This window comes from Convolutriloba macropyga, chromosome 6, assembly GCF_964194025.1.
Source record: "Convolutriloba macropyga chromosome 6, txConMacr16.3, whole genome shotgun sequence".
Lineage (NCBI taxonomy): Eukaryota > Metazoa > Xenacoelomorpha > Acoela > Convolutidae > Convolutriloba > Convolutriloba macropyga.
Window position 1 is genome coordinate 68,326,397 of NC_134473.1, and position 19,678 is coordinate 68,346,074.

Below are 19,678 nucleotides of genomic sequence, written 5' to 3' on the forward strand. Positions count from 1 at the left end.
AAAATTCCAGTTAAGCAACCGACTGAAATTTTTTAAAACAAAATTTTACTAGAGCAAGTGAGAAATGACGTCACGCGCGCAGATGCACTTAGTGAGAGGAAGAAGTTAATCAGAACTTTAGACATTTTCAGCTTTGCTGTGTGAACAAATGCAAAACGAAAAGGAGCGCCAGACGACAAAACAAAAAAACATAGCCGGTAGAATATCGGAAAGGACTCGAACAGTCGTGCAAAAAAAATCTAATCTAACACTACCGATTTCATAAATATGAAAGGAAAAGCAAAATAGTGTGAGAAAATTAATTTTATGGTAGTAATGTCGAGGTGAAGCAGGAGCGGGGGGGGGGCGTTACGTGTGTGTTTGGAGGAGGCAAGGAGTGGTGGAGGTAGCTGGAGGGAGGGGGTATTTTAGATAGGTTGGAGGGACTTACATGGGATCAAAAATTCTCAAAATTAACTTTTATTCTTAAATATTACCATCAGTTCTTCATTACTAAACATTACAAACTAAGCTACTTTTAATGTCCAATGTTTAAAGACAGTAGTCAACGTTTCAAAACATAAGTCAATGTTTGAAAACAAAAGTCAAATTTCAAGCCAAGGCTTCAGCTTGAAAAAATCGTAGCCGGTAGAACAACGGAAGTCGAGCAATAAAAACTCATTACCATACCTATTTCAGAGATATGAAACACACAGCTGGTAGATTGCCAAAAAAGCCGAAAGAGCTTGGTAGATCTGCAGTTTAAAAAACAGTAAAAAAGACCAAAAAATAGCCTTTTCATTGAAGGCTGAGAATGTTATATTTTGATTAAGAATCTGTATAAGTTATTGCCGCCTCTATTAGCTGCCTTCAAATGACCTTCATTTAGCGTGACACGCATTCACTTGACCTTATCTCTCTGAATTAAAGTAAATAAAAGTCATTTCAAAGTGAGCAAGTCATTTTTGAGAGTGAGGTAAGTCACGTGTGACCGAAAAATTAATCACGCGAATGAACAAAAAACTCGCTCCACTATGACCAAAAGATGACGTCACACGCGCACTTCAGTTGAAATTGCATGAACGAATGCACAAACATCAGATTTGCAGTGGCTGTGACATCTTATGTTCGTAACAAAAATCTTGACGACGAAATAAAAAACAGCAGAAAAAGTCCTGACATATTATACAAAAAAATTTCACTGAAAAAACAAAAAACTAGACAAGAAAGGACCATGAGTTAAATGTGAAAAACATTTCCAAAAAAAGTCAGATAAAAAAAGTACAAAAAAAGAATAAAATCAATGTCAAAACGCAGCATTTAAACAATAAAACACTAGCCAGAGAGAAATTTCGTTCAAATTAAAAAAATAGGCCTAGAATGTACTAAAAATGAATTGGGAAACCCATTAAAAAAATCCGATCCAAAAAATGGAAACATTAAAAATCTAAGCGAAATTGCCGCATGTGAACAAAAAACCACTAGCGAGATAGCAAATACTTGTTCAAACACCTTTTTCTCACTTTACTTTAAAATTAGAGAGGAAAAATTTCAAGCCGCAAAAAACCACTCGCTTTTTTGCTCCATTTCCTGTTTAGGCGTGACCAAAATCACTACTTCAATTTGACTTCAAAAATCATGAAAATGTGTGAAATCATGAAAAAAACCAAGAGAAGGCCAATAATAGCCCCATCTATCGCTGTGCGGCTATTAATAAAAAAGCAATATGCAGTGTGAAAAAATCAATTTTAGGGTAGAAATGTGGGTAGGTAGGTCGGGGGTATTGGGGGGGGGGGAGCAGGTGGGCAAGGTGTGGGAAGATAGTTGGGGGAGGGGGTAGTTTAGATATGTTGGAGGGACTTACGTGGGATCGAAAAATCTCGAAATCACCTTTTAACCTTGAATAATACCATCAGTTCTTCATTACTAAACATTACAAACTAAGCTACTTTTAAAGTCCAATGTTCAAAGACAGTAGTCAACGTTTCAAAACAGAAGTCAATGTTTGAAAACAAAAGCCAAATTTCGAGTCATGACTTATGACTTTAGCTAAAAATAAAACCTGTAGAATCTCAATTCTCCTCTTCGAGTCGTAAAAATCTGTAGAATCGCAATACTCCTCTTCGAGTCGTAAAAACCAGGAGCACAGCTTCGCAGCTATAAAATTTCTTTTTCGCACTCCTGGTCTGTCATATTGTTCTAAATTTGTAAGTGGATCATCTACTCTACATTTGCATATTATTTTCCTCCTGCAATTTTTCGAATGCTTCATCAAGTAGGTTTTACTATAATATTTTCCTACCTAAACGGTTCTTCCCGTGGTTAATAAGAAAGCTAGATTGAGAAGTAAACCTTTCTGCCTTCGGCATTATGACTCAGTTCTGCCATAGTGTCAGTGTTGTTCGTGTGGTACAGACCAACTGCCACCCTCCACTGTCCTCTGAGATTGGTAGCTATGGTTTTGTAAGCATCCACAAACAAGTTCCGCTCATCATTTGACAGACTTTTTCTCCGCTCCAGAAAGTGCTTCATCGCTTGTCGCATGTCGTCAAACCTATTTCACCACATTTACAGTTACTCACCATAATAGACGTCATTTCAGTTTCGAAGAATTTTCAGTTTTCACGTCATATCAAGAGCCATTACGGTCAGCCGATTAATTACCAGAATCTACTCAGTGGTTAAGAATGACAGATTTTACGATCATCTTAGACATCGAAGAGTAATTTCATCAGATTTGATGCGGTAAACTGCTATACATTTTTCTCATAAGTTACGCAGATTCTGTTTTATATCGGGGCCGACAAATTAAGGTTACCAGATTCATTTCAAGATCACTGATTGCTTACCCATTTATTAGATCCCGAGCGTTATGACTTCTTTGCCGGGGAGAATATTGCCATATTTGTTTGAATATGACTTGAGGAATATTCACTACATTGCAACTGAAGACTAATACGAGATCTGTGAAAAAAAGTTGTTGAAAAAAATTAATTTATTAAACCCCTTCCCTCTTTGGGCAAATAATTGACTGGTTAGGGGTTTTAACAGTAACTAAATCATTTACATTTTAAATAATCTACTTTAAAAGACAAATATTTATTACGCAAATTAATCTCCTCAAAAGGTCTAATGTCTACTGAATTGAAAATTCTATCAGTGGAAAAAACGGTGCAAATCAAATTTTAATTTATGTATAGAATAATGTATAGATTACTTTACTTTCTTTTAAAAAATGTAAATTGAAATTAAAAAGCCCCTGAATCCTCTTTTCAGGTACTGCACCCCTCTCCTCTCGGAAAAATTATCGTATAAAAAGGGATCTTATAGTCAATTTCGATTAACGTTGATCACTATATGATTGGAGAGGACTGCTCCTATTGTTTTTGACCGTTTTTTGATGCACTTACTAACATCCACTCAATCATTATAATTCCATGTCTTGAGTTTCATCCTCTGATGAGAAGTGAGAGATTGAGCTCTCGTCGTCTGAACTGCTTTGCTCTTCTAGCTCTCTGAGGGCACTTTCTGTAGCAAATTTTTGCACGTAATCTCTGACTTTGGATCTGAATTCTTCTGGCTTGTGAAGGTAGAGGGCTGCAGCGTCTCCATTGAGAGGGTCCTGTGCGTTTGGATAGGTGAGCAAATGTGGCAAAAACACCTCAAAGATGTTTGAGAGGTCGTACATTGAGGTCCATGTTTGATTGATGACATCAAGACACACCGTGCCCGAGGATTCGTCAATATTTGGATGGTATATCTTATTCATAAAACCAATTGATGGTGATTTGAAGGGGTAGTTATCGGGTAAACTGACTCGCAGCTTCCAAACGCCGCCAAAATATGGAGTGTCTTCAGGTCCAAAGAACTTCACTGAGAATAAATTCATTTCGTCTCCGAGGATTGTCACTTCATGTTTACTTTCAATTAATTTAACGACGTCTACTTGCATGCGTCGACTTCCAGGACTTGGTGACGACATAATTTTAATACTTTATGCAATATCTATCTGAAAAAACGCAACCAAATAATTCGATTTTCAAAGCAACAGAGAACACAGACCTTGACGTAGGGAAAATTTTGGATTTAATCTGCCCCCCCCCCACAAGCTTAGAGTGCTCATATAACTTTGCTCCCCCCGCGCACGCACAATTTTTACATTTTTTACGTAGTAACGTGCAATACAACAATACAAATTGCAAAACGGGGGCATAAACAACATAGATAACATAACCGACTAACGTCGGGCGAATTGCTCTCAAACGACCGGCGAGCGGTGGGCTTCGTCAGTACCTAGCCACTGTTTAGTGAGGTTAGCTTTACCTTGATTGACGGCGCGTGAGATTAGGGTAATGGACGATGATCTCACGTCACGGATTTTTATCATGTAACCGATCTGCAAGACTTAAAAAGCTTCGTTGGCCAGTAATGATCGTTAAACACAGAAAAGGACAAAAATATTCAAAAATTTTAAAGATAACAGCAAAATTTAACAAATCTTGCTAAAATTCGTGACATTATTATCTTCAGAACCATTTAATTGTCTCAAGAGACTATCCAGTACCCCTATTTCAAGCCTTAAACAGTTTCGCTGGCCCATAAAGATCCATACGCTTGGAACATAATTTTTCAAAAATTTTTTTAATTAAATTTTATCAAAAAATTGCTGAAATTCGAGTCAACAACATAATGATAACCATTCCATTAACTCTGGAAACTAAGCAGCAGCTTACTATTAAACCTCGAAGAGGTCCCTGGTGTACGCACAAATGAAAAAATCAAAAAATATTTAAAACTTGAAAAAATTCCATAAGATTTTTAAAAAATTGCTTAAGTCGTGATATTAATAGCTTGAATAACAAAACATTGCATTCGAAAACTGCGCAGTAACCTATTACCAAAACCTAGAGGAGGTTTCTGGCCTCTTGAGGCTGGAAAAACCTTAAAAAAACAATTTCAAAAAAATGAAGATTGCCGAAAAAAATTCAAAAAAATCCCAAAACTAGTGATGTTAAAATCTTTAAAAACACTCCATTGCATCTAGAAACTATACAGTAATCTATTAACAAACACTAGAGGCGGTTCCTGGGCTCTTGAGGCTAGATAAACCTATAAAATGACAAAAACTTTCAAAAAACTTCCAAGTTTTATATAAAAAAAAGTTTTATTGAAAAATTTGGAAAAATCAAGTTTTATCAAACAACTGCTAAAATTCGTGATCTTAAAACGTTGAAAACCAATCCATTATCATTAGAAACTATGAAGCAATCTATAATCAAACCCTTAAGGAGGCTTTTTGAATCCTGAGGCTGAAAGATCTTGAATAAAGACAACAAGTGTACTTGTTTTGGTACTATTCTAAACTATGACGCTTTTTGTTACTATTCTAAACAAATTATTTTTAGTTGATTCTTAGTGCATGAGCCCTTTTTGATTGTTACAACTTTGTTAAAGTAATTTGGGATCTATTCTGTTCCGGCCCCCAAGCTTAAGGAGCATCAATTTTTTATGACTCCCAGGCGCACGTGCTGTTTTCTTACATAGTAACGTGCTATATAACAACATTTAATTTGTAACTGGGGTCATAAAAAACACTGGGAGGGGGACGAAACATATTAGATCCGTAATTTGGCCACCATTCAACTTTTCAGTACTTGGCTTTTAAATCCGTAAAAATGATATGCAAAAACAGCATTATAAAAAAAGCGCAGGCGTTCTTCTAGTAGTCGTTCAATGGAAACAATTCTGTTTTGTAGAGCTATTCGAAGAGAGGATATTTTACGCCTCAAAAATAACTGATTGGTATGAATTATTTTTCTTCGTGGGCAGGTTTTGTGCCTGGTTATCTTCTGCCGGGATAATGGTGAGACTCGAGAAATTTGTTCAGTTGGTTTCCTCAATTCATTTCAGAGGTTTTTGGCTATCCATTTTGTGATAACATACCTCGCCAATTGAATTGAATGAAAAACATTGTTCTTAGTTTTTCACCTTCATGTTCCATCTATCGTGATTCTTTTCATTGTGATAAGCTCAAATATTTCTTCAAAGTCAAGTAAACCTAACTGTTAAGTTAAAAAATAAAAAGGGTCCTCGAGTGATAACTCGAGACAAAAGTTTTAAAGTTTCAAAGATTTTTGTTTGCATCATGTAAACAGTCATGAGAAATAGTTGCAAAAACTCTTTCATTTACAAAGTTGTGGTTTCGCGACTTTCGTTGCAGGATCATCAGTCCCAGCCAGCAAATTTTCAAATATTGTCCACATATTTCTACAGAGATGGCAATCCCAGAAGTTTTAATGTGCAGACGTTTTTTCAGAGTAACTTTCGTTAATCAAACGTCACATGATCGATCGCTATTCTTCTTTTCAGTCCGGCTTCGTTCTCAAATTCAGCGTATTTGTCCCTTCTATTCACAAGTCGATAAGTTTTGAAGAAAAACTCTCCTCGGTATTTTTTTTCGGTGCGTTTTTATCGACCGTAAAGATGTCATATTTACTTCCTTTTAATTGCACATTTTCCGGGCAGTTCAATTCAGTCCGAATCTTCGTTCATGATCTTTGACAGAAGCAAGAGATTGTTTATTTGCAGAAAATCGGCAATGGAAGGATATTTAGCAGTCTAAATTGGTTTTCATAACTGACATCTCCAGTGATCCACTCCGACGTGAGCCTTCCGAGTAAGATTACTCGAAACATGAATCCCTAGGTCTTTTTCCATCGCTGAATTCTGAAGTTGTATATCCATTAGTTTGAAATTATCCTTTCCCTTGAACGTAACTTTCCATAATTTTTCCATAATAATGGTCATTTGAATAGGGCCGCAACGAAGAAGATCGAAGAATTATTAAAATTAGGAATTTAATTAATTTGTTTGATTTTTACTGTATTTTTTTAAATGTCGTTAATTTTAATCAAATTAATATAAAGATCGCTAAATTTAACCAGCTTACTATAAAACAATCAAATTATTATAAAGATCGTTAATTTTAATAAAAATTATTATAAAAATAGTCAATCACATAATTTAGAACTCCAATGAATCATTACAATCTCTGATACTTTTATCATCGAAAGGTTCAATGGCGATTTTTTTTAAAATTTTAAGAAGGAAGTTTACTTTAGTAAAATAGTTTTCTCATATACCTAAACATTGTGTATCCAATATAGTTCATTAAATTAATTTGCTAAAAGAGTTTACCAGTTTTTTTGAAAAAAATTCTATCAATAATGCTGTCAATAATTAATTAATAATAATATCATTTGCCATAATTTTTTTAAAGCTCGTTATATTGTTCGCAATTATAGCCTGCGCCATGGATCTTTTTAACATGAGTCGTAAAACTATCTCAAGAAATAAGAGAACAATATCTACAACAAATTTTTTTCTGCTAAATATGTGCTTTTATTTTTCTCAAAAAATTATATGCTCTTGGTAGCATAACAATATTTACATGTTTTATTTACGTCATCTGCGAACAAGCTCTGCTCGTGGTGGGTCTCCGACCAAGCAGATTCCCTGATTTACTTGATTAATGTCAATAAATTGATTAAAATCATTAAATTGATTGACGTCATTAACGTGATTACTATACTATCATTAACTTGATTAATGTTATCACCATTACAGATATTCTCATTATCATTGGTTTTATCATGAGTTTTATCATTGGTCCTATTAATAGTCTTATCATTTGCGACGATGAGTTACCTAGCTCTGCTCGTGGTAAACCAAGCAGTTTCCCTGATCGGTTAAACCGCTTCGCGTATAAACTTTTACCATGTTTCACCATCAGCTGTGCTGCCACAACGCGGATCTGCGAAGCAGCTTACTTAATCGGTGAAACCGCTTCGCGTATGGCACTTTGCCAATGCTTTACCATCGGATTACTCTTATCATTAAATTAACAATCATTTTCAACACAAACACCGCTGAGTAATTTATTTTCACATCTGCAAAAGACCAAGGAAATTGCAATAAGCATGCAATTGAATTCACACTCTAAAGATGTATAAATCATCATTTATATTGTGCTAAATTCTCATTTAGATTATGAGCATGATCTTCAGATTTCATACAGTCATTTAAAAACCTTTTACCTGTCACATTAAAGTAGTAGCAATATATCTTTTATCTTTTATTTGCTCCCGTTCTATAGCCTTATTATCCATAACAAAAGCTAGAAGATTAGCACTAATATCTTTGCTATTATCAAATTCTTCATTTTTAGTATCCTTTCTTTTTTTTATTTAAAGCTTTTATCTTTTCATTTATATATTCATCAAACAGTTTGCTTCCACTTAGATGTTCTTTTTGAATTTTGTTATAATTAGTTTTATTATTATTACTTTTAAAAGTACTGATAAATTTAGCGTTATTTGCGAAGCAGCTTTGCTGATCGGTGAAACCGGTTCTCAACTATTACCAAAGTTATTGTTATGACGTTTTACCTATGTTTCACCATAGTTATTGCTATCACTAGTATCTGCTATACTTCCTAGCTCACAATCAAAATCTACTCTTCGGTCATTATCGGTCATCAGTTGTAACTGTTATTATCGCCAAAAGTCATTATCACTATCATTGTCATAATCATCGTCAATAGTAACCGTTAGTAACGAATCAACCAATGAGTTGAGCACTAAACACAAAAGTTCTAAATAAAGTCACCAAAAAAAGAAATATCAAACTCCGAACACTGACCGATCCGACATACATTGGTCGATTTGATATCTCAACAGATCGGTGATCCCACATTGCAAAGTCCTACCTATTTCTCATGTTTTGACCTAAAATACGGGTATACTCAATTAATGATGCATCCAAATACACCAAACACTGCAACTTTAACTTAAAGAGATTTAAAGTGAAAGGTTCTCATCGATTTAAAACTGGATTTTATGGACTTGCAGACATGCCCGCAGAATTTCAAAAACCGAAGAAGTGTAAAAATAATCGAATTGAAAAACAAGTTTTGTTTTCTAGATGACGCCTTAATTGCAAAAGGATCTGACGAAGTATATCTAGAGCGTGTTCGATCTGAAACTTTTAGATCGCAATATTCTTCGCAATAACCAGCCAAAATGTTATTTCCTATAACTGAACCTAACTGGCTATTTTATCGAGTTCGAGTATTCTGGTCTGTAGGTTTGTTGCCTCTGTCGACCAGCTCCTCCGTGTTGTCCCTTACCCTAGGACAATTCGCGGAGCATCCTGTGTTGCCAGTGTCTGTCAAGTCGTGTCTTTCCACAAACTGATATCTCGCCCCTCAAAAGTAAAAGTTCAGCAATAATGACTCTTCAGCCGCCAGAATTGATCAAAAACTTCTTTCTTTCCAAGGTCTAGTACATTGTATCAATAATTTTTAATACTAAAACCGTCATCGCTCTGTCAATCATATCGCCATCTAATACAAAACCTGAGATTTCAATCAGAAGGAAACTCCAATTGAAAAACTCACAGAAATTGAAATCTGGATGACGAACGCATTAGAAAACTCCCCCCATAAACCGAAAGCGGAAACACGCGCCAAATGTGACGCATCAAGTTCGTGATGTGACGCCGCGACAGAAAAACGCACTGCAGATGGCTAAAAACCGATAGTTTCTGCCTATCAATTCTTGAAGTCTTTTGCAAAGAACGCTATAACTTGAATGAAATAGAACTGCAATAATATCTTTGGTTTACAGACTACTTCCAAAAAACTACACATATAGATTGCTAAGAAATTATTGAAAACGTTCAACCAAAACATCAAAAGGGAAGACAAATTCCAATTACTATACAACCAAAGTTTAAAATAAAATTAAATGAAACTCATCGCAGATACAATTTGTCAGATAGCATGGATCAATTTTTTATATCTCCAACAGAAGTCACTGTTAAAAAAGAATCAATCAATGAATTGAGCACTAGACTCAAAAGATTTTAATAAGGCTATCCGTTGAAACAATTAACAAATGAAGAACACTGACTTATTGGTCCAATTGATATCTCAACAGATGAGTGATCCCGCGCCGCAATATGTTTTATTCCATACTACCAATTAGGAAAACGAATTCCAACTAAATTTCAGCCAAAAGTTAAAACAAATTTTTTTTCATAATAACAAATGGGAAAACGAATTCTATCTAATATTCAACCAAAACTTAATAAAGAATAAAGAGAATTGGTGGAAGAAGCATATATAGTATTACATTGTCAAAGAGTTCAGTTCAACTAATTTTATCTTCAATTGTAGTTTTCTATCAGTTACTACTATTGGAGACATAAACAATTGAACTGAATCGATGAGTTGAGCACCAAACTCAAAAATTCCAAAAAATAGTTATCCATAAAAACAAATATCAGACTCCGAACAATGACCGATTCGACATACATTGATCGATTCGACAACTCAAAAGATCATTGATCCCACATCGCAAATTACTACCTTTTTCTCATGTTTTGATTGGAAATACGGGTAGGCTCAACTAATCATACATCTTGATACAGCAACGACCGTAAATTTTTTATAAAGGGTGTTAAAATGTAAATTCTCATAGTTCTAAAACTGTTTTTTGGACTTGCTGATATGCCCAGAGAATTCCAAAGAGCGATAGACTAAACCTTGAACGAATTGAAAAGAAAAACAAGTTTTGTTTTTTAGTTGATGCCTTAATTGCAAAGGATCTGACGAAGAACATCTATAGCGTGTTCAAATGTCCCAAACATTTAGATCCCAAAATTTTTCTCATTAACCTGCCGAATTCTTATTCTCTGAAACTGATCTTGACTGGCTATGTTATCATTTTCCACAAACTGCTACCTTGACCCTCAAAGCAATACTTCGGCGATAATGACTCCCAAGCCACCAGAAACGATGAAAAAGTTCCTTCTTGGTCCTAGGTTTAATACACCTTATGGGCAAATTTATACTAAAATCAGCACCAATCTGTCAACAACATTGCTCTCTAATACAAACTTTGAGAATTCAATCAGACTGAAACTCAAAACAAACAATTGAAAAAAATTTGATTCAAAAAAACAGAAGTTAAAATACGAATATCAATTGCATCAGAAAACTGCCCTTGTAACTGGAAAGTGGAAACCAGCGTCAAATGTGACCCTTCAAGTTCTGGATGTGACGCCGCGGAAAAAAACGCACCGTAGATGGCTAGAAACCGAAAGTTTCTTCCTATCAAATCTTGAAGTCTTTTGCAAAGAACGCTACAGCTTGAATGAAATAGAACTGCTATAGTATTTTTAAGTTAACAGTCTACTTCGATAAATCTACACACATTATTGCTCAAAATATATTGCAAAAATTAAACCAAAAGATCGAAAGAGAATACAATTTCCAATTACAAAACAATCAAAAATTAAAGCAGAACTACGAAAACTAATGGAAGAAAAACTTTTTTTGAAATTTGTCAGATAGCATAGATCAATTTTTTATATCTCCAACAATATTCACTGTTAGAGAAGAATCAATTAATGAGTTGAGCACTAGACTGAAAGGTACTTAATAAGGCTATGCAATGAAAAAAATATCAAATGACGAACACTGATACATTGGTCGAGTTTATATCTAAACAGATCAGCGAACTCGCGCTGCAAAATGTTTTCTTTCATAATCCCAACTGCGAAAACGAACTCCAACCAAAAATTAAACAGAATTTAAACAATACTAAGAAAAATAATCGAAGAAATATATATTATAACATTGTCAGAGAGTTCATTTCAATAAATTATATCTCCAATAGTAGTAACTGATAGAAACGAATCAACCGATGACTTGGGCACTGAACACAAAAGTTCCAAATAAAGTCACCATAAAAACAAATATCAGACTCCGAACACTAACCGATCCGACATACATTGGTCGATTTGATATCTCAACAGATCGGTGATCCCACATTGCAAAGTCCTACCTATTTCTCATGTTTTGACCTAAAATACGGGTATACTCAATTAATGATGCATCCAAATACACCAAACACTGCAACTTTAACTTAAAGAGATTTAAAGTGAAAGGTTCTCATCGATTTAAAACTGGATTTTATGGACTTGCAGACATGCCCGCAGAATTTCAAAAACCGAAGAAGTGTAAAAATAATCGAATTGAAAAACAAGTTTTGTTTTCTAGATGACGCCCTTTATTGCAAAAGATCGGACGAAGTATATCTATAGCGTGTTCGTACTAAAAACTTTAGATCGCAATATTCTTCGCATTAACCAGCCAAAATCTTATTTTCTGTAACTGACCCAACCGGCTACTTTATATCTTTCTACAAACTGGTATCTCGCCCCACAAAAACAAAACCTGGTCGATAGTGACTCCCGAGCCACCAGAATTGATCAAAAAATCCCTACTTTCCAAAGTCTAGTACATAGAATTAATAACTAATAATAAAACCGTCACCACTCTGTCAATCACATCGCCCTCTAATACAAAACCTGAGATTTCGATCAGAAAGAAACTCCAGATAAAAAACTCAAAAAAATTAAAATCCGCATATCCAACGCATTAGAAAACTCCCCATAACCCGAAAGCGGAAACACGCGTAAAATGTGACGCATCAAGTTCTTGATGTAACGCCGCGACAGAAAAACGCACTGCAGATGGCTAACCGATAGTTTCTGCCTATCAATTTTCGAAGTCTTTTGCAAAAAACGCTATAGCTTGAAGGAAATAGAACCGCTATATTTTCTTTCATTTAATGACTACTTCCAAAAGCTACACATATAGATTGCTCAAAATATATTGAAAACTTTCAACCAAAACATCAAAAGGGAATAGATTTTCCAATTACAATACAATCAAAAATTAGAGCAGAATTACGTAAACTAATTGCAGAAAAACATTTTGAAAATTTGTCAGATAGCATAGATCAATTTTTTATATCTCCAACAGTAGTCACTGTTGGAAAAATTCAATCAATGAATTGAGCATTAGACTCAAAAGTTCTTAATAAGGCTATCCATTGAAACAATTATCAAATGACGAACACTGTTACATTGGACGATTTGATATCTGAACAGATCAGTGATCCCGCGCCGCAAAATATTATATTCCATAATACCAATTGGGAAAACTAATTCCAACTAAATTTCAGCCAAAAGTTAAATTAAAACTAAGAAAAATAATCGAAGAAATACATATTATAACAATGTCAGAGGGTTCATCTCAACAAATTATATCTCCAAAATTTGTAACTGATAGAAACGAATCAACCGATGAGTTGAGCACTAAACACAAAAGTCCAAATAAAGTCACCATAAAGACAAATATCAAACTCCGAACACTGACTGATCCGACATACATTGGTCGATTTGATATCTCAACAGATCGATGATCCCACATTGCAAAGTCCTACCTATTTCTCATGTTTTGACCTAAAATACGGGTACACTCAATTAATGATGCATCCAGATACAGCAAACACTGCAACTTTAACTTAAAGAGAGTTAAAATGGAAGGTTCGCATCAATTTAAAACCGGAGTTTATGGATTTGCAGATTGCAGACATGCCAGCAGAATTTCAAAAAGGATGAATTGTACAGTAATCGAATTGAAAAACAAGTTTTGTTTTCTAGATGACGCCTTAATTGCAAAAAGATCTGACGAAGTATATATATAGCGTGTTCGATCTGAAACTTTCAAATCGCAATTTTTTTCGCATTAACCAGCCAAAATGTTATTTCCTATAATTGAACCTAACTGGCTATTTTATCATTTTCCACAAACTGGAATCTCGCCCCTGGAAAGCAAAATTTGGATGATAATGACTCCCGAGCCATCAGAAACAGAAAAAAAACTCCTTCCTTCCTATGTTAAATAGATTTTATGAAAAATTTATACTAAAATCAGCACCACTCTGTCAATCACTTTGCCCTCTAATACGAAATATGAGAAATCAATTAGACTGAAATTCAAGATACAAAATTTGACAAAATTAAGATCCGCATATGAAAATTATCAGAAAACTCCTTTTAACCCGAAAATGGTAACACGCGTCAAATGTGCCGCTTCAAATTATGGATTTGACGCCGCGTCAGAAAAAAGGCACTGTTGATTGCAAGAAACCAGTAGTTTCTGCCTATCAATTCCTGATATCTTTTGCAAACAACGCTATAAAATGACTGAAATAGAACTGCTATAATTTCGTTGGGTTTCAGATTACTTCCAAAAAGCTACACATATAGATTGCTCAGAAAATATTGAAAATGTTCAACCAAAACTTCAAAAGGTAAGACAAATTCAAACTACTATACAACCAAAAAATAAAACAAAATTATATAAAACTCATTGCAGAAAAATATTTTGAAGATTTGTCAGATAGCATTCATCAATGTTTTATATCTTCAACAGCAGTCACTGTTAAAAAAGAAGCAATCAATGAATTGAGCACTAGACTCAAAAGTTCTGAATAAAGCTATCCATTGAAACAAATAACAATTGACAAACACTGATACATTGGTCGACTTGATATCTCAACAGATCAGTGATCCCGCACCGCAAAATGTTTTCTTGCATAATATCAACTGTGAAAACGAATTCCAACTAAAATTTAACCAAAGGTTAAAACAAAACTAAGAAAATTAATCGAAGAAATATATATTATAACATTGTCTGAGAGTTCATTTCAATAAATTATATCTGCCATAGTAGTAACTAATAGAAAAGAATCAACCGTTGAGTTGAGCACTAAATGCAAAAGTTCTAAGTAAACTCACCATAAAAGCAAATATCAAACGCCGAAAACTAACCGAGTCGACATACATTGTCCGATTTGGTATCTCAACAGATCGGTGATCCCACATTGCAAAGTACTACCTATTTCTGTTTTTGATTGAAATACACGTACACTCATTTAATCATACATCCAGATACGGTAACCACTGCAATTTCAAAATAAAAGCTGTTAAAATGAGAAGTAATCAACAATTTAAAACTGAATTTAAGGACTTGCGGATTTGCCTGCAGGATTTCAAAAACAATGAACTATATTTTAATCAAATTGAAGTATTGTTTTCTAGATGACGCCTCATTTGCAAAGGACCTGACACAGAAGATCTGTAGCGAGTTCGATTATCTGAAATTTTGAGACCTGACGAAATCTTATTTCCTATAACTGAACTTGCCAGGATATGGTTTTCCACAAACTGGTATCTCGCCCTTCAAAAGCAAAAGTTCGGCAACAATGACTCCTCATCCGCCAGAATTGATCAAAAAATTCTTTCTTTTCAGGGTCTAGTACAGTGTATCAATAATTTTATACTAAAACCGTCACCGTTCTGTCAATCACATTGCCCTCTATTACAAAACCTGAGATATCAATCAGAAAGAAACTCCAGATAAAAAACTCGTAGAAATTAAAATCCGCATATCCAACGCATTAGAAAACTCCGCCCATAACCCGAAAGCGGAAACACGCGACAAATGTGACGGATCAGATTCTTGATGTGATTCCGCGACAGAAAAATGCACTGCAGTTGACTAAAAACCGAGTTTTTGCCTATCAATTCTTGAGGTCTTTTGCCAAGAACGCTTTATATTGAAGGAAACAGATCTGCTAGACTTTCTTTGATTTACAGACGACTTCCAAAATATTACACATATAGATTGCTCAAAAATTATTGAAAACTGTCAACCAAAACATCAAAAGGGAAGACAAATTCCAATTAATACGTTAGAAAGAATCAATCAGGGAATTGAGCACTAGACTCAAAAGTTTTTAATACGGCTATCAGTTTAAATAAATAACAAATGAAGAACACTGATACATTGGTCGACTTGATCTTGATATCTCAACTGATCAATGATCCCGCGATGCAAAACTTTTTTTCATAATATCAATTGGAAAAACTAATTCCCATTAGATCTGCTATACTTTCTTTGGTTTACAGACGACTTCCAAAAATTTACACATATAGATTGCTCAAAAATTATTGAAAACTGTCAACCAAAACATCAAAAGGGAAGACAAATTCCAATTAATACGTTATGAATTAATTTGCCATATTAATATCTCATTAAAAACAGGAAATGACTGGCTGGGTTATCATTTTTAACAAACTGATTTCTTGCACCTCAAAAAGAAAACTTCCGCATTATTGACCACGAGTTGCCAAAAATGCTAAGAACTAGAATTGCCAATTAAAGAATTGCCAACTCTGTCGACCATATCGCCCTCTAGAACGTGAATCTTCAAAACAAACTGGACTGAAACTCACGATAAACATTTCGCCGAAATAAAAATGCGCATATCAAACGGATTCGTCAAATGCCTTCATAACCCGAAAGTGAAACGAGATGTCAAAAATTCACGTTCTGCGTTTTACGCCGCATAGAAAACTTACTGTATTTGGCTACTACAAACCAATGACTTTTCTTTCTCAATTCTTGAAGTCATGTGAAAAACGCTACATCGTGAACGAATTATAACTGCTATGGATTGTTTGATATAGAGACTACTTCAAAAACTACAAATTAAAATTGCTCCAACTTCACGAAAAGTGCCAACCAAAACATCGAAAGGGATGACAAATTCCAATTAATATACAACTGAAAGTTAATACAGATTTCCAAAATTTAGTCGAAGAAAAACGATTGGAATTTTTGTCGTATAATTCTGATCATTTTTATATCTCTAATAGTAATCACTATTAGTAAAAATCAAGAAACGAATTGCGCACTAGACGCAAAAATTCCAAACAAATCCTTCATCAAAACAAGTATTGATGATGAACAATGATACGTTGGTTGATTCGAAATATCAACAGATCAGTGAACTTGTGTTGCAAAAAACTACTCGTTTCTCAAATTTTGACTTGAAATACTCGTATTGTCAATTAACATTAAGTCTGAATACAGCAAGCATTGAAACTATAACATAAAAACTGGATTTTGTGGACCTGATGATATGCCCGCTGAATATCAGCAGCAATGGACTAAATTAATCGAAATAAAAAAAACGTCCAATTCCCTAGAACTCCTCTTAACTTAAAGCAAAGTATATGACGAAAAAGTCAAAACAGGCGTTCAATTGTCTCAAACGCTTTGTTTGCGAACAGCCCAAAACGCTGCAGAAACTTCGGCGGTGTTTCCTGGGTTCGGTTTACTATATGGAAAATATCTTAACAAAATCAGTGTGTCAATCACTTTGTACTCTAATACAAAAGTCTCAGAAACTCAATTAGGTTGAGAGTCACAATAAAGAACTCACCGAAAAAAAATCCGCATATCCAATGCAACTAAAACTGTCCTTAAAACACGAACGTCGGAACAAGCCGCAAATATGAGGCTTCAAGTTCTGGATGTGACGCCGCGACAGAAAAAGCCACTGTAGACGGCTAGAAACCAATAGATTCTGCCTACCAACTCTTGAAGTTGTTTGCAAAGAACGCTATAGGTTGAATAAAAATGGAACTGCTATTATTTTGTTATTTTACAGACTACTTCAACACTTCTACACCTATAGATTGCTCAAAACTTATTGAAAAGCTCAACCAAAACACCAAAAGGGAAAACAAATTCCAATTACTATACAACCAAAAACATTAAAAAAATTAAATGAAACTCATCGCAGAAAAAATTTGTCAGATAGCATTTTTTTGTATTTCCAACAGTAGTCACTGTTAGAAAGAATCAATCAGGGAATTGAGCACTAGACTCAAAAGTTTTTAATACGGCTATCAGTTTAAATAAATAACAAATGAAGAACACTGATACATTGGTCGACTTGATATCTCAACTGATCAATGATCCCGCGATGCAAAACTTTTTTTCATAATATCAATTGGAAAAACTAATTCCCATTAGATCTGCTATACTTTCTTTGGTTTACAGACAGCTTCCAAAGATTTACACATATAGATTGCTCAAAACTTATTGAAAACTGTCAACCAAAACATCAAAAGGGAAGACAAATTCCAATTAATACGTTATGAATTAATTTGCCAAATTAATATCTCATTAAAAACAGGAAATGACTGGCTGGGATATCATTTTCAACAAACTGATTTCTTGCACCTCAAAAAGAAAACTTCCGCATTATTGACCACGAGTTGCCAAAAATGCTAAGAACAAGAATTGCCAATTAAAGAATTGCCAACTCTGTCAACCATATCGCCCTCTAGAACGTGAATCTTTAAAACAAACTGGACTGAAACTCACGATAAACATTTCGCCGATATAAAAATGCGCATATCAAACGGATTCGACAAATGCCTTCATAACCCGAAAGTGAAACGAGGTGTCAAAAATTCACGTTCTACGTTTTACGCCGCATAGAAAACTTACTGTAGTTGGCTACTAAAAACCAATGACTTTTCTTTCTCAATTCTTGAAGTCATGTGAAAAACGCTACATCGTGAACGAATTATAACTGCTATGGATTGTTTGATATAGAGACTACTTCAAAAACTACAAATTAAAATTGCTCCAAGTTCAAGAAAATGCCAACCAAAACATCGAAAGGGATGACAAACTCCAATTAATATACAACTGAAAGTTAATACAGATTTCCAAAATTTAGTCGACGAAAAACGATTGGAATTTTTGTCGTATAATTCTGATCATTTTTATATCTCTAATAGTAATCACTATTAGTAAAAATCAAGAAACGAATTGCGCACTAGACGCAAAAACTCCAAACAAATCATTCATCAAAACAAGTATTGATGATGAACAATGATACGTTGGTTGATTCGAAATATCAACAGATCAGTGAACTTGTGTTGCAAAAAACTACTCGTTTCTCAAATTTTGACTTGAAATACTCGTATTGTCAATTAACATTAAGTCTGATTACAGCAAGCATTGAAACTACAACATAAAAACTGGATTTTGTGGACCTGATGATATGCCCGCTGAATATCAGCAGCAATGGACTAAATTAATCGAAATAGAAAAAACGTCCAATTCCCTAGACCTCCTCTTAACTTAAAGCAAAGTATATGACGAAAAAGTCCAAAACAGGCGTTCAATTGTCTCAAACGCTTTGTTTGCGAACAGCCCAAAACGCTGCAGAAACTTCGGCGGTGTTTCCTTGGTTCGGTTTATTATATGGAAAATATCTTAACAAAATCAGTCTGTCAATCACTTTGTCCTCTAATACAAAAGTCTCAGAAACTCAATTAGGTTGAGAGTCACAATAAAGAACTCACCGAAAAAAAATTCCGCATATCCAATGCACCTAAAACTGTCCTTAGAACACGAACACGGAACATGCCGCAAATATGAGGCTTCAAGTTCTGGATGTGACGCCACGACAGAAAAAGCCACTGTAGACGGCTAGAAACCAATAGATTCTGCCTACCAACTCTTTAAGTCGTTTGCAAAGAACGCTATAGGTTGAATAAAAATAGAACTGCTATTATTTCGTTATTTTACAGACTACTCCAACACTTCTACACCTATAGATTGCTCAAAACTTATTGAAAAGCTCAACCAAAACACCAAAAGGGAAAACAAATTCCAGTTACTATACAACCAAAAACTTTAAAAAAATTAAATGAAACTCATCGCAGAAAAAATTTGTCAGATAGCATGGATCAAATTTTTGTATTGCCAACAGTAGTCACTGTTAGAAAAAATCAATCAGGGAATTGAGTACTAGCCTCAAAGGTTTTTAATACGGCTATCAGTTTAAATAAATAACAAATGAAGAACACTGATACATTGGTCGACTTGATATCCCAACTGATCAATGATCCC

General features: G+C 34.5%; 2 protein-coding genes across 3 annotated transcripts in view; both read right to left on the reverse strand.

The window, feature by feature from the left end:
- LOC142340553 (14-3-3 protein beta/alpha-1-like) overlaps positions 1-19,678 on the reverse strand; it is a 93,278-nt gene that overhangs the window by 55,780 nt on the left and 17,820 nt on the right. Inside the window, exons 1-2 of one of the 2 annotated variants that reach the window (XM_075391198.1) lie at positions 2,829-2,928; positions 2,332-2,533 (exon numbers count right to left, since the gene is read on the reverse strand). In XM_075391198.1, coding sequence (XP_075247313.1) covers positions 2,332-2,523 — 192 coding nt within the window. In that variant the 5' untranslated portion in view covers positions 2,524-2,533; positions 2,829-2,928. Of the gene's footprint in view, positions 1-2,331; positions 2,534-2,828; positions 2,929-19,678 lie in introns of those variants that run through there. The other variant, XM_075391197.1, reaches the window with a different exon arrangement.
- On the reverse strand, positions 2,957-3,989 carry LOC142340554 (ubiquitin-conjugating enzyme E2 H-like). Its single transcript, XM_075391199.1, has one exon. The coding sequence runs from the start codon at positions 3,959-3,961 to the stop codon at positions 3,407-3,409; it is 555 nt and encodes a 184-aa protein (XP_075247314.1). The 5' UTR covers positions 3,962-3,989; the 3' UTR covers positions 2,957-3,406.

Bases quoted from the DNA above. Each gene is read 5' to 3' on its own strand.
- LOC142340554 (XM_075391199.1), bottom strand. From the start codon at position 3,961: ATGTCGTCACCAAGTCCTGGAAGTCGACGCATGCAAGTAGACGTCGTT.